The sequence below is a fragment of the Phoenix dactylifera genome, chromosome 7 (assembly GCF_009389715.1).
Source record: "Phoenix dactylifera cultivar Barhee BC4 chromosome 7, palm_55x_up_171113_PBpolish2nd_filt_p, whole genome shotgun sequence".
Taxonomy (NCBI): domain Eukaryota; kingdom Viridiplantae; phylum Streptophyta; class Magnoliopsida; order Arecales; family Arecaceae; genus Phoenix; species Phoenix dactylifera.
In genome coordinates this window covers 449,297-468,709 of record NC_052398.1, presented here as the reverse complement: position 1 = coordinate 468,709, position 19,413 = coordinate 449,297, and the positions used below count along the sequence as shown (strand labels likewise).

The 19,413-nt window shown below is 40.4% G+C and overlaps 2 protein-coding genes across 2 annotated transcripts; one reads left to right on the top strand and one right to left on the bottom strand.

The window, feature by feature from the left end:
- Positions 1-987: 987 nt before the first annotated feature.
- Positions 988-6,375, bottom strand: LOC103714097 (protein MANNAN SYNTHESIS-RELATED 2). Its single transcript, XM_008801230.3, has 6 exons — positions 6,085-6,375; positions 5,271-5,424; positions 5,099-5,169; positions 3,454-3,539; positions 2,305-2,887; positions 988-1,445 (listed from the first exon to the last, which is right to left on the bottom strand). The coding sequence occupies exons 1-6, from the start codon at positions 6,184-6,186 to the stop codon at positions 1,167-1,169; spliced, it is 1,275 nt and encodes a 424-aa protein (XP_008799452.1). The 5' UTR covers positions 6,187-6,375; the 3' UTR covers positions 988-1,166.
- A 7,273-nt stretch (positions 6,376-13,648) lies between these two features.
- Positions 13,649-17,300, top strand: LOC103714126 (plant intracellular Ras-group-related LRR protein 1-like). Its single transcript, XM_039128429.1, has 4 exons — positions 13,649-13,830; positions 14,314-14,482; positions 15,411-15,580; positions 16,571-17,300. The coding sequence occupies exons 1-4, from the start codon at positions 13,649-13,651 to the stop codon at positions 17,298-17,300; spliced, it is 1,251 nt and encodes a 416-aa protein (XP_038984357.1).
- Positions 17,301-19,413: the final 2,113 nt, after the last annotated feature.

The following is a 19,413-nucleotide window of genomic DNA, read 5'->3' as shown; positions in this document are numbered from 1 at the left end:
TACCTCAGAATGGGTAGCTTGGAGGCTGGTTCTCACCTATTTCCTTTTAGTTTTAAAAAATTATTTAACAAAAAAATAATTGGAGGAGTTCGGCCCTCGACAGACTCGCGCGTGCCCGCCTACACGCGCCGAGTAACTAATGGGTGGCATTGAAACATCACTATTAAATACTAAGTGCCGGTTAAAAAGCGGCCCCAGTTTCCCGTTTGCTACAAACATCCACAAATTTCATTGTAACAAAAAAAAAAAAAGTTTAGACATCCTAAATCAATGGGATGTGTTCCACACTTAGTTTTTGTTTGAAAATTCAGTGAGATTGGGGTGGATTTTCTGCAGGAATCGGACATATTGGTTTGTTCAGTCTATATTCTTCTAAAGCCTGTCTTAATCTTATAGCCACAATCCTATCCAAGAGGCTGTTGGTCAGCAGCAAGGACAAAAAAAAAAAAACGAAATAAGTAATCCACTAGAATTAGGCTAATTTTCTTTCTAGCCCAAATCCTAAGTGAAGGAAAAAAAGATCTTGATGAGGTCGAGGGTATCCCCGGGCCTCGAAGCTCAGTCCCAACCGGATGTAGGCAGAAGAACGGCTGCGTCCCTTGCTAGGTATTGTCCGCTCTGAAAAGGAATTTTATAGTCTCTTCCGTCCCGAGACGGTTTTGTCCCACAAAAGGCGCCTCTTTCCATTTAAGGCACACATCTTTTTGCTACCTAGCTGATGTGGGACTAAATACGAAACTTTTTATTCCCACAACAGATCTCTATAAATCTTTCAATCTCGTGCAATCCAAAGAGTCAAATTTAGGCTGAAATAACCTAAGCAGGCTACTAGAAAATGGAGTTGGATGGACCAACAGGTCTAATTCTTACTGAATTTTCAACCCAATTCTATAGAAATATCCAAACAAATATTTTGTGCATCTGTCATTCTATTCACTAACAAATTGGGCATCAATGATTCAAACAATGCAACTCTGCAGCTCAAGCTTGTTGATATAATAAATAAAGTTGGTTTTATTAACTTATCGACTCCAACAATGTACCTTTTCAGTTCACTACATGATTGGAAAAGCAACGATAGAGAAAAGGAAAGTCAACGCATGCTCGTGGTGATTCCACGAACAGGTGAGGTCTCTTTCGGCTTCTATATTTTATCCAGCACAAGCTTAGCAATAGCATGAGTATGCGAGATGGTTCTTCTTGGTGACATAGGCTGAGATGAAATCAGAAGCTGGGGCCGAAGAACCAGGCACTTGGGAGGGGACAAGTATTTGGGTCCGCCCAGAAGCTATTCTCTTCCCAGCAACATTTCCATAGAACAGGCCAGAAATGGCAGGCACAAACACATCGCCGCGGGAGCAAATGTGGAAGTCAACAACTCTCTCTAATTCAGAACTTTCTAACCCGAGGAATTCACCCTTCTTGTCTGCAGGCATTAGATCATCCTGCAACAGTACCAAAAGACAGGCAAGTTTTAATACTTACTAAAACAGCATATATAGAAGGCACTGCAGCATAGCAGTGTTGCTATTTGATATGTTAAAAGCTATGACTCGGACCGCAGAGTGACATCTAGCAGTATCGTCAACAAATTCAACCAGTGTTTAGTACATTATATCAACCATCAAACTTTCACAAAAGCTTCATTATTATTTTTTTTTTTTTTTTGTGAACAGCACATGAATACTGTCCTATAAATTCTTTTAGAAGATGACCTAGACCATGCAAAACAAGGTTGAGTATTAAATTTAGATATCGGCAGGCATAATATAATATCAGATCAACTGTAAAAGCATTGAAGAGAGAGCTCCCACAGTTTTCATAATATAACAAGATTTACTGCATTGTTAGGAAAAACAAAGCCTTAAGCTATCAAAAGAAGCTTCTTTGTAAATGTGAGGAGTGCATTTGTAACTGTGACGAGAGTAGCGCAGCCTTGAATGTCAAAAAATGAAAAATCGGTGGCGATGCTTTTCTTTCTGGTGCTGGGCTTAAGCAATGAATGGAAAAATAAGGTCAAATATAAAAGCCCTATCAGAATATAATATCAGCTCACATGGTAGAGTCTCATTTGATGACAATGAAAGAGAAAAGAAGACAGATCCCAATATCACGAATATAGAAATATATGTGATTTAACAAAGAAAAATTTCAGTTACTTAATCCCCCTTACTAAATGGAAGATTGCTTTTATAAGTCAAGCTTCTGTTTATTATCCTAAATGCTATATAATGAAATATCAGCGGCATTTCTTGCTGAAGTTGGGACTAATCATTGAGTGGAAAGAAAAAAGAAGTTACTCACCTTGGTATAAGTTTTTGGGAAGATCTCCTTCAATGGATCAAGACTTTCATGCCACCAAGTCTGAGTCAGATAAATAGTGGTATCGCCATCAAAGCCAATTTTACTTAAGAAGTCTCCGACCTCCTGTGCGTTGTAACAACTTTTCCTTCCTGTGCCTCCACTCTCTTTGCACCTCTCTTTCCCCAGAATATCAACCCTCAGGTCAACTGCAATGAACTGGCCATCTGGCTTGTGGCTAAGGGTTCTCAGCCTCTCCACAATTCGATCAGCAACTTCATAAATTTCAGGTTTCAGCTCAAGGCTACCAAACATTGCTAAGCAAGCAGTTGAAACCAGGTCACTGTTCCGCTTTCCCCCCGCCTTCATACTTACTGAAGGGAAAAAAATTGCAAGCCTCAAGTAACTCTTGGTTCGGAATACTGGTTCAACATTCTCCATGATGAAGTCTTCTGACACCCCGTTGGGGACCCTGACAACTGTTGGCTTTTCAGTCGCTACCTCAGCAGGGACCTCCTTGGCCATCTTTATCACACCATCCAGGCTCCTCATGAATCTATCAGCATCATACAAATCTTCGAAATTCCTGCAAATGCATTGAGAACTTTAGATCATCAAACGGATCGTAAGCTATCAGATCTGTAAATGATGGTCAGTGTGAGTTAATCTATCTCATTCTTGGCAATAGAAAAATAATGTTGGAGGTAAGTAGGTAGTTAAGAGAGAGAACAAATTTATTCATAATATAGGATGAGGTATTCATTCTAGTAGAAATTGACCAAACAGTTAGTTAGGCCTAAAGAGAGAGAAGAGGAGACTATTGCAATTCTATCAAGCAATTGCCATCAAATGTTCTAGCAACTAATGTACTTGGAATCCGAGCATCTGAAAGTGCTATGACAACATATTCGAGTCCTTAATTTTGAAGTTCATTTAAACATGCTCATTGCGAAACCCCATTAAAATTTTTCTAATTTGAAAAATATACATAACGCCAGTGTTCAAAAGAAGCAAAGCTCTTAAACTTTTGGTCATGACCAAGGATGCAGTAAATTAGATAACTAAGTAACTGGATTGAATAGGATACAAAATAGAAAAAGAGATTTTACCACGGAGGCAAAAATAGAGTGGGCTTATAATTGAACAACTTACTTCTTTTGACCCAATTCACTTCCTCTGATGTCAGGCAGCACCAGTGTAGCACCCAGATACCTCGCAATGACCACCGCATCTGTAATCTGATCAAAGAAATTGAACACAGATTAATGGTATAAATGAAAAAAAACTAAGCAGCATAACAAAATAGATACATCTGCCAAATTAGATGTAGGATGTTTTGTTTCCAGATTATGAGAATGGAACAATTGGACCTTATTTCATAGTTCAGGTCACGAGTTCAATGGATTTGCATCATGAACTGGGAGTTAGCCCATTTTAATAATTAGATCAGCTTGACATGATTAGGACCCATACCTAGTACAAGTCCCATTTAAATATTTAACCCACTAGCATATCAGAACCTGTTCTTTACCAGAACCCAATTAACCTATCTAACCCAGCTGACTACCATGGAAGGGGGATTTCTGTACTTTAGTAGGGATATAAATATCTAAGAGAGGGGAGAAAGGACTCATTTCCTCCTTTCTTTCACTCCTTATCTCTCTCATTTTCCCATTTTTGCTATCTAGAAAACTTATTGGTGCCACATCCTCAGTCTGCCAAAATGACACTTCCCCCTCAACTTCATGCCAGCCACTCCAAGAAAAAGCTTCTAATGCAAAGATCAAGCTTGTCTGCCATTGGATTCGACCGCCCCATCGTAGATCCAGTCATCCTTCACCAAATCTAGCCACCTTGATGCACGTCTCGCTTTCCCACCATTTGATCAAGCCACTTCAATGCTGTATACCTTGTGTCATGCCATTGGCTATTACTGTCAAGCACATAAATAGGTTAGGTTTGTGTTAGCGAGGTTAATCTCATGTAAGATTTGAATCAATCATGGCTCACCCCCTGGTGTGCCAGATCAGGTTCATGTTTGGCCTATATAACTTGCTATATGACATGAACCAGACCCAAACCCAACCTAATTAACCGATCTATTACCCCTAACCTAAAGTGTTACCTAAATACTAGGCACCTTACCAAGCATACAAGTTCCCCAAAGCATTTAACATTTTAACCTCCATAAAGCAAGAGACCTAGCGTACTTTTACACTATATGGATATATGAACATATAAGTGTGTGATTGTGTGTGTGTGTCTACATATGTGATGTGTGTGTGTGTGTAAAGAAAAGTATATTGACTACTAGACTAAGTTAAAATGGTATTTTTTGTTAGAAAAACTTCTATTCATGCCATCTCAGATTAGACAGAAAGAAGAAAATATGTATAACGCTTGGGATGATGATGTTTATGGTGTTATCGCTTGGAATAACATGCTATTTGACAAGAAACCGCGTTTAGGAGTGCCACACGCCACGTCCAAGTGTCCAAATTAAAGAAGCATATGCAGGTATTTAAAGAAAAATTACTATAAGCACATTCTTCAATAAAACATGATAATCTCCACTTGTTCAGACATTAACTAGAATTTTCATATGTATGTAAATTAAATTACAAGAAACAGAGTACGACTAGAAGTTTTCAAGTAAAATGCTATCAGCATACTGTTCACCAAATTAAGCTAATCACCACCGATATAGGCATTAAATCAATTGCCATGTATAAGTGAAACAGACTGCAAAGCAGCATAAGAGGCACAACCAAGAAGAAACAAGGTGTGACCAGGATACCTGGGAGACATGGTACTCAGGACCACCTGTCAAAGAGAATGTAATGAAACCTTTTGACTGCCCTTCCTCCTCTATAAAGGGAAACAGAAACCATCAGAAAATGTTGTTCAGATTATTACAGATTCAATTGTGATATAATTTGGTAGATTCTAAACAAACAATTGCAGCTTACTTATAGCTGGTTTATTCCAACAAGCTTTTAGTTCTTGGCCTCTCTCGCTCCATGGCCCTTGTTTCACTGTAGAAGCTTGGCGTCCAACCATCTCTTCAACTCTCATTATACCAACCTTAGATTCCGATGGAAATGATGGCATGGTAAAACTCAGCTACATGCATGCGAAACAATCTATCAATACTTAAATTGATTTCAGCATACAAAAAATAGAATGTTTTTTTTTTTTCATTAATTCGACGGGGCATCGCAAATCATTGGGAACTCTAAATATGCAAATATTTTTTTTTAGAATTTAAAAAAGATAGCAAACGAGAGAACGATAAGGGGTAACAGGGCCTGCCCGACTTTAAAGGTAAATGAGACAACAGAACGAATCAATCTCATCTTTAGTATATACTTATATAAGTATTTCGTAAACTTATACAGCTTTATCTCCATGCATCATTGCTTTAATTAGCATCAGATATAACATGCACGTAAAAATAAAAATAAAAAAAATAAAAAAAAAAAAACTACGCTGCAGCCTCTCCATCATTTGAAAAGAGAGTACGATCCCGAAATTTGATACAAATGGAATCGTCCAGGCTATGTTGTGGTGCATGCCAAGAAACAGAGAACAAGGTCCACTGCCGAAACCCCACCGAATCTAGCATTACCATCAAACCGCTAAACAAAGAAAAAAAAAACAAATTTCCATAAGTCTTGACAAGAGACCTGGATAAAGATACCGATTTTTCGATCGAACCAATCAAGAACCTGAAAGGAAAAGGAATAAATGAGAGAAAAGAGATACGATCGAGTTGTCGATCACCTCCATGTTATCGAAGTGATCCTTCTTGATCATATTCCCGAGCATAGCAAACATGGACATCGTCAAGAACGCCGCCAGCACCTGCCTCGGATCCACCGCCATTTCCCTTCTCCAAGAAGCAAACCACGAGAAGAGAGAAAAGAAAGAGCAAGAGAAAGGTTTCAAGAAAGAACCAGAGTGCGCGTTGGTATGTGCCTCAGCGGTCCGCAATGCGATCAATTTAAAGACCCCGAGGGGGAATGGGGGCCAGAGAGCTTTTTCTGGGATCCGGCCAAGGGAGCGAGAGAGAGAGAGAGAGAGAGAGGAGTACAGAAAGCCCCCAGCTTTCGCCGAGGACGGGAAGGGGAGCTGCACGAGGTTCCGAGTGCCGACACTCTGAGAGAGAGAGACGAGCGGAAAACGATAGCTCTCCTCCTTTTTGACTCCCGGTCCTTCCTTTTACTTGAAAGCTTTTGGTGTTTTTCTTCCCCCCTTTCTCCGTTCTTGTTCTCTTCTACCTTTTCTTTGTTTTTTTCCGGACAGATGATTTGGTTCGGGTGGGTGGGTGGATGGATTTTGCTTGCAGAATGAGAAGAGGGAAAGGTTGAGGGTCAGATGCTGATTCTTTTGTTCGTTTTGTCTGTGTCTGGGCAGAAGGAGAGGAGGTTGCGGGGAGATTCAAAAATGGTGATTAGATGGGTCATGGAAGTAGACTGCTCCACATGCAGTTGAGACTTCAGTACGTTTTCGTTGAGAGGTGACGAGCGATGGTTCCTTTTGGAGGATGGTATCTTCGGGCTTTGCGGGATTTGGCCGTGTAATAATTGTGGCTGGCTGTCGCTTCCCCAAGCGACCATTGGCCGGTTCTAGAACTATTTACGTCGTGTCGCATTGGTCGTGCAAAAATTTTAGGCACGCTCTAACCTAGAAGCTATTCACTGACGCGTAGATTTGGAGAAATAATTAGTAACTACTAATTAGTCAAGCTAACTTAATTAGACATAAATTATTAGGGTGCGTCTAGTTTGTGATAGAAATGGGAACCGGAGTTCAAATAGATTAGAATGAAATGAGAATTAGAATAGTCATATTTCCCAATACTAATAAAATATTTTTGAAAAAGCAATTAAACGGAAAGATATTTTTGAAATATTGTTGCTTAAGGAAATTCGATAAAATGGGATTTGAATGCTGGAGGAAGAGATGGGATTGGGGATCCATATATAGGAATGGAAATGAAACTCTTCTCAATTAGAGTGGGACATTGATTCCCATTCCCATTTCAGAATCCAACTCCTCGATCCCCACCTAACATGTTCTTGGCGAAAAGTGAGAACTAAGTATCCAATTAGATCAAACATGAGCCTAGGGTTTGTTTAGAAGTGCTCTTGATTAGAGGTAATGGGAAAATTTGGTTTTGGATAAAGTGAGTCAAGGATGCTTCTTAAATGATGCACCCTATGTGCCTTGTGGGATGGCAGGAAATGATTTTAGTTCAACAATATTTGGTACTGCATGCGATAGCTGAGGTATGCTAGTTCACAACCGAGCAAGCTACCAATACCGCCTAAAAAGATGCACACTACGTGGCTCTTGAAGTAGCATTCACGTCTCTAGCGAACCGATTTCGAGTGACACACGGCACTATTGTTTGCCGCTTCACACGTAGCCATGCATGCCACTCCATGAGCCACGCGGTGTGCATAACAGATGGCTGAGATCATGACGCCTGTTGCAATCATGGATTAACCATATTTTTTAAATTAATCAATTTTTTTTTATAGAAGAATCCAATTATAGAAGGGGTAGAAGCCAACTACATTACTTGTAAACAACAATGATCTATTTTTTTCCGCAATGCACTTGGCTATGTATTTTAGCCTTTGCATATATGACCAATTGAGTATGTGCTTAGCTTGGTCATTGGCATAGGATATATATATATATATATAGTATCCTGTTGATACTAAACTTGATTTGTGCAAATTCATAGATAAAACCAGTTCAGTTAGTCAACTCATTGGATGTTAAATATCAAAGATCTAGGTTCAAATCCTGCATCCATCCATGCTGGTTTCAGCCAGGCTATCTCTCGTTGTAGTTTTTTTCCTCTGGAAAAAAAGAAAAAAAAAAGAGAAAGCATGTAGCATGAACCATAAATTTGCTTATGATGAACCTTGCATATCTAATTCATATATACGATTGCCTGCTAGCTGCATGCTTACCAAGTGCAAAAAGGTATACTCTACATCATATCCAGGAAATTTTGCCCGCACTTGCATGTGTATTTATCTTTTTCTCATCAAAAAATGTCAGCAAATAGTCAGTTTTCAAATGTCCAGTCCAGGTCCAAACAACAGAGGTCAGGCCTGTTGAGAGAAGCAAAGCGCAGATATGCCGGCAACAGCCTGCCGAGTTTGAGCAGGCCTTTCGTGATCAGTCTCGGAGTCCGGTATGCACTTGACGATCAACCGGCGGGCATCCATCAACGGACTTCCATGTAGTTCCGACGGACCTTGTGGTCAGCAGCCACACGCTCTGACCGGCTAAGCTACTCCCGCTTCGGGTGGAGAGTCTCCGGCTCCCGTTTGATGATGATTATAAAGATCCGTACGAATATATATTTAGCTTCCCACCGATTATTCATGGTGAAATTTTAAGTAATATTTTTTGACTAATTATTTTGGATAAGATACTGAATTATTATAGATGGTATCGGAGCGAACTCGGCCATTAGCCTAGTGCAGCATGGGTTGATGGAGGTGGTAACATGATCATAGCAATTATTTTTTAAGTCAACGTTACCGGCGAGTGCAGCATAAATTCAGATGGTAGATATGAGCATATGGACGGCACCATTTCTTATAAAAAAAAGTGGAAAAAGACATCAATAAATAGGAGGGTGAGGAATGTAATTATGCCCCCCTTATTTACTATGAAAAAATTATTCAATTAGCATATGTCATCATAATGCTTATTATATTGGACGCCTGCGGTCTCTTTCCTGTATAACTTTATCCTATTCTTTATTATCCTATTTAGAAATTGCCTGCAAGCAGCAGATAGTCTTTTGGAGGTGGTTTAGGATGATTTTTTTCTCGTGGATTGCCGAAATGGTGGCCACGCTAGAAGGGGTAGCCTATCTGGTTGATCGATTATGATGATATGACTTCTTTAAATATTTTTTTCTTTTGCTCGAAGGTAGGAAGACATAGTTGGGTAGGAAGACATGTCCATACAATAATTATCTAGGTTTAAATATTTCGATCCATCATTCAATACTCAAAATTTAGAATATGTGGTTACCAACTATAAGGGCCGATGATTGTAATTACTTGAATTTAAATACTTGGGGATACTGGTAGGAGGGTATTATTCGATTCGAATTTTATCAATTACTGTTGGAGTTGATAAAGAAGTTGAATTGTTTAGTTGTTAAATCTACAAGTCATCCTATTACTGTAGTAATAATAGCAATAACTTATGTGGTGTTTCACGTCATTATAAGTTCAATTTTGTTGACATGAAGTTTACAATCATAGAGAGCGATGAAATCATCATGAACTCTAACTTATCAATAAAATATTTTTTACCTTTTAATATTAGTCCATGTTAAGCTAAGTTGAGTCTTAGGCCTAATGCACCTAAGTTTATTTTTTAGTGCAAGATAGCAGCATTTTTGTCTTTTACTATGAGAGAAAGTAAATGAACAATTGTATTTAGAGAGGTAGAGGGTAGAGTGAAGTGATGAGAGAGATCTTTGGGCATCTTGACCGGAGGGAGCTATACATTTTCTTTTGACCTTTTTTTCTTTAATATTTTTAATATTTCCAAGTTTTTCCTCTACTTTATAGTCTTTATTGTTTGATTTAACTGGTGTTTGCGAGCTGGCGTATTTAATTTACACTGAAAATCATACCATTTTTCACTTTCATGTTTAAGATTAGTTCATCAATGCTTGTTAAGCTATTAGAATGTTAATTACAACAAACGATCAGACCATATGATAGTGGATTATGTGAGGTTGGTTAGTTTTTGGTGAATTCTTGTTCTTTGTTATTTATATTTTATATTTTTTAAAAAATGAAACAAATTAAGGGTTCTGTTTTTTTTTGTTTTTTTTGCCAGAGAGAAGTAACAAAAAAAAAGAAAAAAAAAGAAAAAAAAAGAAGAAGAAGAGAAGATCCCAATCCAACACCTCTCCACTTAAATGAGAGGTATGATCACGGGGCTATATCTCAATTAGTTAAATGGATAAAAGAAGTTACTCCATAGATCCCAACATGTTTATTTATAATATGATTTGGAAAACTACTCTTTGTTCTTTTATGAGTAATGGTGGCAGCGGAGCCGTGTTAGCCCGCGAACAAGCAACTTAATTAACTTATTAGCAAACAAGATCGGAGCTTCGGATCATCTTCCGTGAACGTTCGTATGTGAGGTGCAGACTCGGATAGTTATCAGCCGCCCGCCATTAACGGGATATTAAAAGCTCCCTTGGCTGCTTCTTTGAGGTCTCATCAAAGCCGATAGTGAGACAAGTATTAGGTGAGTTAAGGGTCATGAAACCCAGTCTCCTAATCCTCATGAATTAAGAAACCCAGAATATAAATCCAATAAGGTGATGTCAAGGCGATAACGATGAAAGAAACCAGGACAGCCTCCTCGTGTGCCAAGCATGGTTTAAAAAATATGAATGTTTTTTGTTTTGGCAAAGTTTGGAGGAGATTCTTCGTTGTTTTTTGTTCATGAAAATGACCGAAATCATTAGTAAAATATGTAACAAAACAGCTGTGATCTATATATCGGAAGGATCGCATTCATCTGATGGAGTATTGATTAAGTCATCACTTGTGTTATTTTATAATGCGCGAGCTATTTTTTTCCATGAGATTTTGTCGTGATTAATGATTCATGCATATCAAAGTCTAATGAAACGTACAGAAGCTGTATTGTCCACAACGAGGCTACCGTACTTATCAGAAGGAGAAGGGGGAATGGAAAGGAATTAAAAAAAAAAAAACAGAGTGGATCAGCATCGTCCATGATAGCACATAGGATTATTGATGGAGACTCGGTTATGTAATCCAAGTCCAGAACTTAGGATCCTCGCAGATATGGACACAAGGGAGGCTTCCAATGGTTGGACCCGACTCCCAGCTTTTATCAAATTTAGACGAAAGTTTAATGTTTATTTTAATGGAATCGTAACTTTAATGTAGAGGAAAGTTTAACGTTTATTTTAATGAGGCCATCATCTGACCTTTCATATGGTACAACCAATCATATGTAAAAGCCACTCTCTTTAAACTTAACCATACCAAGGATTCGTATGCAATTTTCAAAAAAGTCAACGTCTCTCTCTCTCTCTCTCTATATATATATATATATATATATATAGAGAGAGAGAGAGAGAGAGAGAGAGAGAGAGAGAGGGGGGGGGGGGGGGGGGGGGGGGAGGAATAGCAGCTAGAAGCAAAAAATATATAGTTTTTGATGGCTACCATCAGAAGATGAACATAACTCTCTATCATCTAATAATAATAATCAAGAACTATACATACAGCACTCTATAATACAACTGATGCACTGCAAAATATCGCTATATAAACAGTTGGCTATATCTGTAAGAGTTCAGATTGTATCTTTAGTATGAAAGAAGGTACTATTGCATCCCGTGTTGTGATCTATACAAATGGGAAAAGAGATGTTGAAATATTTTGAGAGCTCTGCCGTACGTGATCTAATGGTTGAAGTTGCGAAAGAATTTGGATCTTTTTTCACGCGAAAGATACAATCGTAAAAGGTTGACGTGTACGTGGACGCCTGCATGCTTAGGAAGAGGACGGGCAAATAGAAAACAAAAGCCATCACTTCTACTTGGATGACTTTAGGAGAAGAATTTTCATGGACAAGACGAGGCTTACGAATGCTCTTCGAATCTAATAAGATAAAACGGAAAAGGAGGCGAGTGCTACAAGGCAACGAGCAGAAATATTAATGGCTGCGAGAGTTAGAAAATTAGCCTAATTGCCCCGGGACAACGACCGGATTAGCTAGATTGTAGGGGGATGTATTAGAAAATAGATCTTACGGTGTGATTGAGAGGCACTCCTCGACATTTGTCTATTTTTAATGTCATCCAGGTACTTAGAATTGGTTATTTTGGAGCTGGTCTAGATTGTAGGCTTATACATACCTAGATGCATAGTAGCTAGGCGGATTGAGGTGCATGGGATACCGACAACCTATTAATGCATCCATAGATTTGGTACATGGCCCAAGGCAAGTAACTTAATTGATGGTTTGTGGATAGTGGATCGATCACCATGCGTAGTTGTTAATTTCAAGCTTTACAGTAGTCAAGCTGTTTAGCTCAGCAATTGAAGCGTTGAGGGATGCATGGCTGGGTTGATCAAGCATCTGATAATGAGGAATTACGTAAACTGCAAAGCAAGTATATAATGTGCATGAAGACTGTACCAATGGGTACGCAAGGATTGGCAACATAAGAATAGAAGGGTCTAGCCAAAAATAACCGTGATACGCGATTATAAAGTAACTCAGCCAGTTCATATTTGAGTTGATCGGATGTATATTGAAGTTTTCCAGGCCCAAGTCTTAAAAATAAATCGGAATTAATCGATGTATGCCAGAGGTGGCCGGGATGTTTCTCCACCTCTTATAGCTATAGCTTTCTTTTATTTTAAGCAGAATAGATGCAATGCCATTCTACTAAATAATGAGAAAGAAAAACAAAACCAAGTCGAGTGTAATGAGAGTGAGAACTCTCAATGTTCAAATTTCACAACCACAAGCCACTTTAAACATATGTTGCACATCTACCTTGAGAATAACATGACTCTAGGCTGTTTGCTGCTTTGGAGGGGTCGGATGGACAGCCATAGGAGCGGAGCTTAGAGCAATATAGGAGGACATCATCTATGCGAAAGGAGTGCTGAGAGCTGAACGTATCATCCTAAAGGGAGACTCGGCAACAGTGATCGAGTGGATACAGAGTGAGGGGCGAAGAGAGGATGGAAACCCTCTGCTATATGATATTCGATAGATGGTGGAAAACTATAGTGTCTTTCGGGCTGTACATGTGTACCGGAAGGCAAACAAGACCGTTGACTAGGTTGCTACCTATGCTGTCCAGCACTCCGGAGAGATCCTCTCGCCACACCAAGGGGTCGCCCCTCCGATGCTTTATCATTTTTTCTCTTTTGATTCCGCTAGCTGCACACACGCTAGAGTAGCGTGAGCAGCCATTATATCAAAAAAAAAAAAAAAAAAGAGAGAGAGAGAGAGAATAACATGCCAATGACGTACACTTACCTCCTTCATTAAAAGTTGTTATAATATGGGCGATACTTGGATTCTCATCATAACTTAGCTTCCTAATCACAAGTGCCAGCTTTATCTAGATTTTTTTTTCTTTTGGCACATTAGCTTCAGCTAGATTTTAATAGAGTGGCGTTAGTTCTACATACTGTGAACCTGGAAACTCCTAGCGCCTATAACCAATTTTCAGAGAACTTCCAAGCTATGCTGTTGTGTTTCTCACAACAGCCTTTGCTGTCCAATGACGTGGCCGGTGCTAATTGGCGGCTCGACGATCGTCTGCCCCATCGTCAGCTTCGCGAAGCCAATTTTAGGAGAACTTCCAAGCTGTGCTGTTATGTTTGACCGGGTCTCCCAACATCCTCCGCTGCCCGATGGCGTGGCGGGTCCTAATTGGCGGCTCCGCCTCCGGGAGCCGCCAAGGTGGTGGAGGGAGGAGGCCAGTGGAGTGACGTCACCGTTGACTTCTCCACGGGAACACGTGATGCGACGTGGGCAGGAGACACGTGTCATCCTGCCACCAGCGAACGTCCGTCCGTACGTTGGAAGTACCCCGGCCCCCGGATTTCGCACTCTGGATCCACATCTATATTAAAAGCTCCATTCAAAGGTAATATTCCCCAGCAAAACAGACAGCCTCTCTCTCTCTCTCTCTCTCTCTCTCTCTCTCGCGCGCGTCTTTCTTTAAGATAACTAGAGGAAGAGGTGAGGCCTCTCTCTCTCTCTCTCTCTCTCTCTCTCTCTCTCGTCTTTCTTGAAGATAACTAGAGGAAGAGGTGAGGCCTCTAGGTTGTACTAGCTTGTTCGTCTCAGAAAAGATAATTTAGTAGTTTGTTTTCTCTACGTACTTTACGTCTCGGGTTTCAGGCTGTAATGTATTGATTTTTGTGTTTGGTTTATGTTAAGGGAGATAAGGATGGAGGGAAGAAAGCGAGTGGAGAAGGACACGGCACAAAAGGTGAAGGAAAAAGCGCAGGTGGTGGATCTCAGTGGGATGAGCTTGAATTCCCTCTCGAACCCTACTATGGAATTGTTCTGCATTACCAAGCTCGACCTCTCCAACAACAACCTTGAGGTAGACATGCTTCGCTATGATGTTCCATACATAACTTTAAATGAAAACATTTTTGAGTTATCCCATGTTTACCTCATGAGATTTTTTTTTATTGTTTTCTCCATAAGATTTTAGATGGTTTTGAAAGTAAAAGGTAATAGAACGTTTTCAAAACTGTTTATAGGTTTAAACACCCCATTTTTTCCAGAGTCCAAGTGTTCACGCGGGCGTAGAGAGAGATGTTTTACATTTTCCTCCATTTCATTTCATTTCTTGTTGTTTAGGATAAATATTATTCTGCAGGAAAAACTTCATCCTATGTATTGAAAGAAGGGCAGCCATTTGAGTATCTCTTTGTTTACTTACAAATATTTTTAAGACCACATGGGTTTGGTAGGTTGTTGTTTACTTAGTCCATGCTTATTCAAGCATATAATTTAACAATTAGCAAGTTGATACATATCAGCTACTTGGCATCGTACATGCAAATTAGGTCTTAAATAAAGACAGGAACACCAAGGTTTTGGTTGTTTTCCAAAAGTTAAAAATGACTGTGTGCCCAATTTGCGTCTCTAGGGCTAATAACAAGATAAACTTACTACTTCTCACACACACACAGAGAGAGAGAGAGAGAGAGAGAGAGAGAAGCTTTCTGCGGATCTCTTACTTGTATGTGTTACTCAGACCTCTTTTTTCATACAAAATACGAATATATATATATATATATATATATATATATATATATATATATATATATATATATATTCAAATAAAAAAAAAATATTTGAAAGGAGTGCCAACCTCCTGCTATGTAGCCTTCTTTTTACCTTTAAAAAGAGGGGTTGCCAACAAGTTGAGTCGAGAATTATTTGCCTCCAAGCCTCGTAGTTTAGTAAAAAGATTCTTTTACTTATTCTTTGCTGACTATCACTTGTACCGTGGGTAACAGAGCATTCCAGAATCACTTACAGCGAGGCTTTTGAACTTGGAGGTATTGGACGTGCATTCGAACCAGCTGAAGGCGCTGCCCAACTCTATTGGTTGCGTTACCAAGCTCAAGGTCCTCAATGTCTCCAGCAACCTTCTTGTGTCCCTCCCGAAGGCCATTGAAAAGTGCCGGTAATCACCTTCCCTCTACCTTTATCCAAATAATAGGGCGAGCGTCGTACATATTAAGGTTGTAAAAAATCCTAGCTCTATCATTTGTAGTTTTTCGACTTCAAAAAACTAGAAATTTTTGTAATGAAGCACCAAATAGAAGAAATGTCTGATCCAAATATTCGAGTATCCACATCTGCAAGGATGGAAGCATGTTTAGGTGCTGATCATGTCCCAATTCTCGGGTTTTTGGTGATTAACAAAACCTGTTGCTTGTTCTACATAACGTGGTCAACCCATATTTTGTTAATTAGGGCACTCAAAGATTAAGATATTGTTCGGCTGGGTTTGTTGCGCTTAAATTCTTGGTCCTCCTTTGAATTCAACTAATCAGATTTTGAGATGGTACAAGGGAACGAGTCACCATGATTAAATAACACATTTTGTTTAAAATATTGGTAACTCACTGTCACTGACGTTTCAAATGCAACTCAAAGTTTGAAAATTTTGAAGAATTAATGTATGAGTTTGAAATGTAACTCAAATTTATTATTTTCTGGTCTTATTGAATGTATCTGTACTAAAATTATATAAATCATCCGTTACAACAAAAACAAAAAAGTAACTCAAATTTAAAATTTCTTCAGATGCCTCAAATTTGGGCCTTCCCCAGAACTTGTATCGTATTAGTCTAAAGAGAAATACTTGAAAAGTGCTGCGTACGTGTCAAAATGAATGTTATTATACCGTTTAAATTTAAAAGAGGGTGATGCTACCCAAATAAAAAATATGACTTTGTTTTCAATTATGATCAGCTTAATGTTATGCTTGATGATAAAGTAATATATATGAGCATAAGCTTTTTTGTAATCTTATTTATATATTATAGAAGAGCCAAGAGTAGGAACATCACTGTTTCCTTAGCCGGATGCTGGCCATCAAATAATCCAATTTAAATTGTTCTCTTTTTCAGAACTGTTCCTCTCTCTCATGACTAATCTCTCTAAACAGGGCTCTAGAGGAGCTGATTGCAAACTTCAACCAGCTGACCAGGCTCCCGGACACCATGGGCTGCGAGCTGACCAACCTCCGGACTCTCTCAGTTAACTCCAACAAGCTGGCCTTCCTCCCGTCCTCCACCTTCCACCTGACCTCCCTGCGCTCCCTCGACGCCCGCCTCAACTGCCTCAGCTCCCTCCCTGACGGCCTCGAGAACCTTATCCGCCTCCAGTCCCTCAACCTCAGCCAGAACTTCCACCACCTGAGCTCCCTCCCCTTCTCCCTCGGCCTTCTCGTCTCCCTCACCGACCTCGACGTCAGCTACAATAACCTCACCGCGCTTCCCAACTCCCTCGGCTGCCTCGCCAATCTCCGCGCCCTCCATGTTGAGGGCAACCCCCTGGTTAGCCCTCCCCCGGACGTCGTCCATCGAGGAGTAAACGCCATGCGTGAGTACTTGAGTGCAAGGTTGAACGAGAGAACGAAAAGAGACGGCCTTCCGTCGACCATGACGTCGTTCGTCGGAAAGCTGGTGAAATGCACAACGTTCAGTGGCCGGAGGATATCGACCGGCGGGTTAGAGCGGGAGAGCGACGAGTCCTTGCTTTCGGACTGCCGCGTAGTGAAGGGGCTCGCGACTCCAAAGCACGTGGGGACGTTCTCGCCCCGCCGGCTCTTCTCGTCACGAAGATCTCAGTCTCTGAAAGCTGTAGAGATGAATGATGTGCTTCGTATATCGTGATGGTGAGGGAATGGTTTTGGCTATGGTTGCTGCTGTAAGTATGTATGTAGATTCTTGGGTTTAGCTGTGGTTTCCTCCTAGTTTTCTTCTTGTGCATTTGCCAGAAGCAGCAGCTTTATCAAAATAGAGTGAATTTCTTGAGGTGTCAGGTTCTTCGGGCCCATTTTAAAACTACACAGTGCTAAATTAATTTTCTTTATATATATATATATATATATATGCACCATGCGCTCTGCTTAACTTTGTTTGAAATCATATACACATGGAGTGCAATTATGACGTCTAAAAATAAAAAAATTCATCACACCATAACCATTATCACCATCATCTAGGCGCAACACCTGAGGACCGTCCGATGTCTATGACAAAAGATTTTTGTGGCTTTCCCCAATATCATGTTGCTATGTTATGTATTATACTTCTAATGCTATTAATGCATGCATGTAGCATGGAGTTTGGCCATGCTTGTGGATCTGGTCAGATCTGGCTGTTCGCTTAGAATGAAAACAGTGGCTATCAATTAATTTATGGACCACTATAATAGTTTTTCAGACTTTAGTTCTTTTTATTTCCTCATTTTATCTCACTCTAGACAGATTTGCTGATGGTGACTTCTGGTTGTTAATTATAATAAATAACTTATATTCCCTTGATAGTATGGTTCCACTGCAGACATCGATTCAATGCACTGCTGCGACTCCAGAGTAAATTCTTATCTCTACGGCATCCTAGTATACGAGGTGATATATCTCGGAACCAATCCTAGCCGATGTGGTAGACCGACCCATAGGAGTTGGCTATGTGACCTACGCTAAGGGCACATAAAGGTTTTCAAATTCTCTCCAACTTGCATTCGCTATAGCTTAGCACATTATCGTGCACTATTAATCTATACGGACATAACGCCCTACTTGGTAACAGGCACCGACTCTCGTACTATAGGAAAAATAAGATTTTTCGAAGCTTTTTTTCCAACGCTAGAGGAAAACGTCGGAAAATTTTAGCTCAACGCCAAATTATGCCGACGCTTCTAAAAAATGTCGGTAGAACTTTAGAATCGACGACGTTTTTTAAGCGTTGTGAAAAATGGGACCTACGACGATGCTTATAAGCGTCGTCGGAGGCCAAAACCATCTCAATACCTATTCCATCTCAAACCCCTCTCGATGCCCTAGCTCTTATATCTTCTCCTCTCCTCCTCCCTTCGGCGCCGACGTCAATCCACCGCCTCCCCCGTCTCTTGGATCTGAGCCACTCCCTTCTCCTCCTCCCTCTGGCGCTGATATCAATCCACCGCCTCCCCTGTCTCTTGGATCTGAGCCACGAATCCAAGCCAGAGTGTCTCGACACCAACCTCGCTTCCGAAGAAGAAGAAGAAGGGAGAGAAGGGAAGGGTTTGATGGCAGGTTTGGAAGCCCAGAAAAACTCCCCAAAGAATACCCAAATCCTCAGCAAGACCTCCGTCCTCCGAACACTCTCTCTCCTCCATTCCATCTCCAATCCCCCCTCCTCCGAAGCCTAGGTGAGCATATCTTTCCACTCAGCCCCCATGTGGGTATTAATTTGGGAGTACAAACTCCTTTCTCTCTCTCTCTGTCTCTCTAGAAGTTCTATTTTCTTTATTTTTGTTGCAGGGGTGACAAAAGCAAGCGGATATGCAGGGGGTCGGAGCGCCGGCATTGCGCCACCGGGGACAGGCGGTGGCCGAGAAGGGGCGGGCCGTGGCTCCAGGTGTTCAGATCTCCTCCCCTCTCCTGGTTTATTTATTTTTCTATCTATTTTGAGAAACTTGACATCAGGTGAAGAGGTGGAGGAAAAGGAGGGTGTTCAGATCTTCTCCCCTCTACGAGTTCTCCAGCATCAGGTTCGGCATCACCTCGCCCTTCTTTTCTTTCTTTCCGATTTCCCATTTCTGCACTCTTCTTTCAATTTTGAAATTCCGGCACAGCGACCATGATCTGGATCTAAGCCTGGGGAATTCGAGTCCCGGCCTACACACGGTCCCCAGGTCCACCCCGTGAAGAAAATATTTTTTTTAAAAAAATGTTGGCTAACGCCGATGCTTATAAGCGTCGGCTTTGATGCTTTTAGCGACGTTTTTAAGCGTCGCTAC

Coding starts and splice junctions, on each gene's coding strand:
- LOC103714097 (XM_008801230.3), bottom strand. CDS start 6,186: ATGGCGGTGGATCCGAGGCAGGTGCTGGCGGCGTTCTTGACGATGTCC. Junction 2,888..3,453: donor AGTGAATTGGGTCAAAAGAA/GTAAGTTGTTCA, acceptor ATGCATTTGCAG/GAATTTCGAAGATTTGTATG. Junction 1,446..2,304: donor TCCCAAAAACTTATACCAAG/GTGAGTAACTTC, acceptor GTACTGTTGCAG/GATGATCTAATGCCTGCAGA.
- LOC103714126 (XM_039128429.1), top strand. CDS start 13,649: ATGACGTGGCCGGTGCTAATTGGCGGCTCGACGATCGTCTGCCCCATC. Junction 14,483..15,410: donor TCTCCAACAACAACCTTGAG/GTAGACATGCTT, acceptor CGTGGGTAACAG/AGCATTCCAGAATCACTTAC. Junction 15,581..16,570: donor AAGGCCATTGAAAAGTGCCG/GTAATCACCTTC, acceptor CTCTCTAAACAG/GGCTCTAGAGGAGCTGATTG.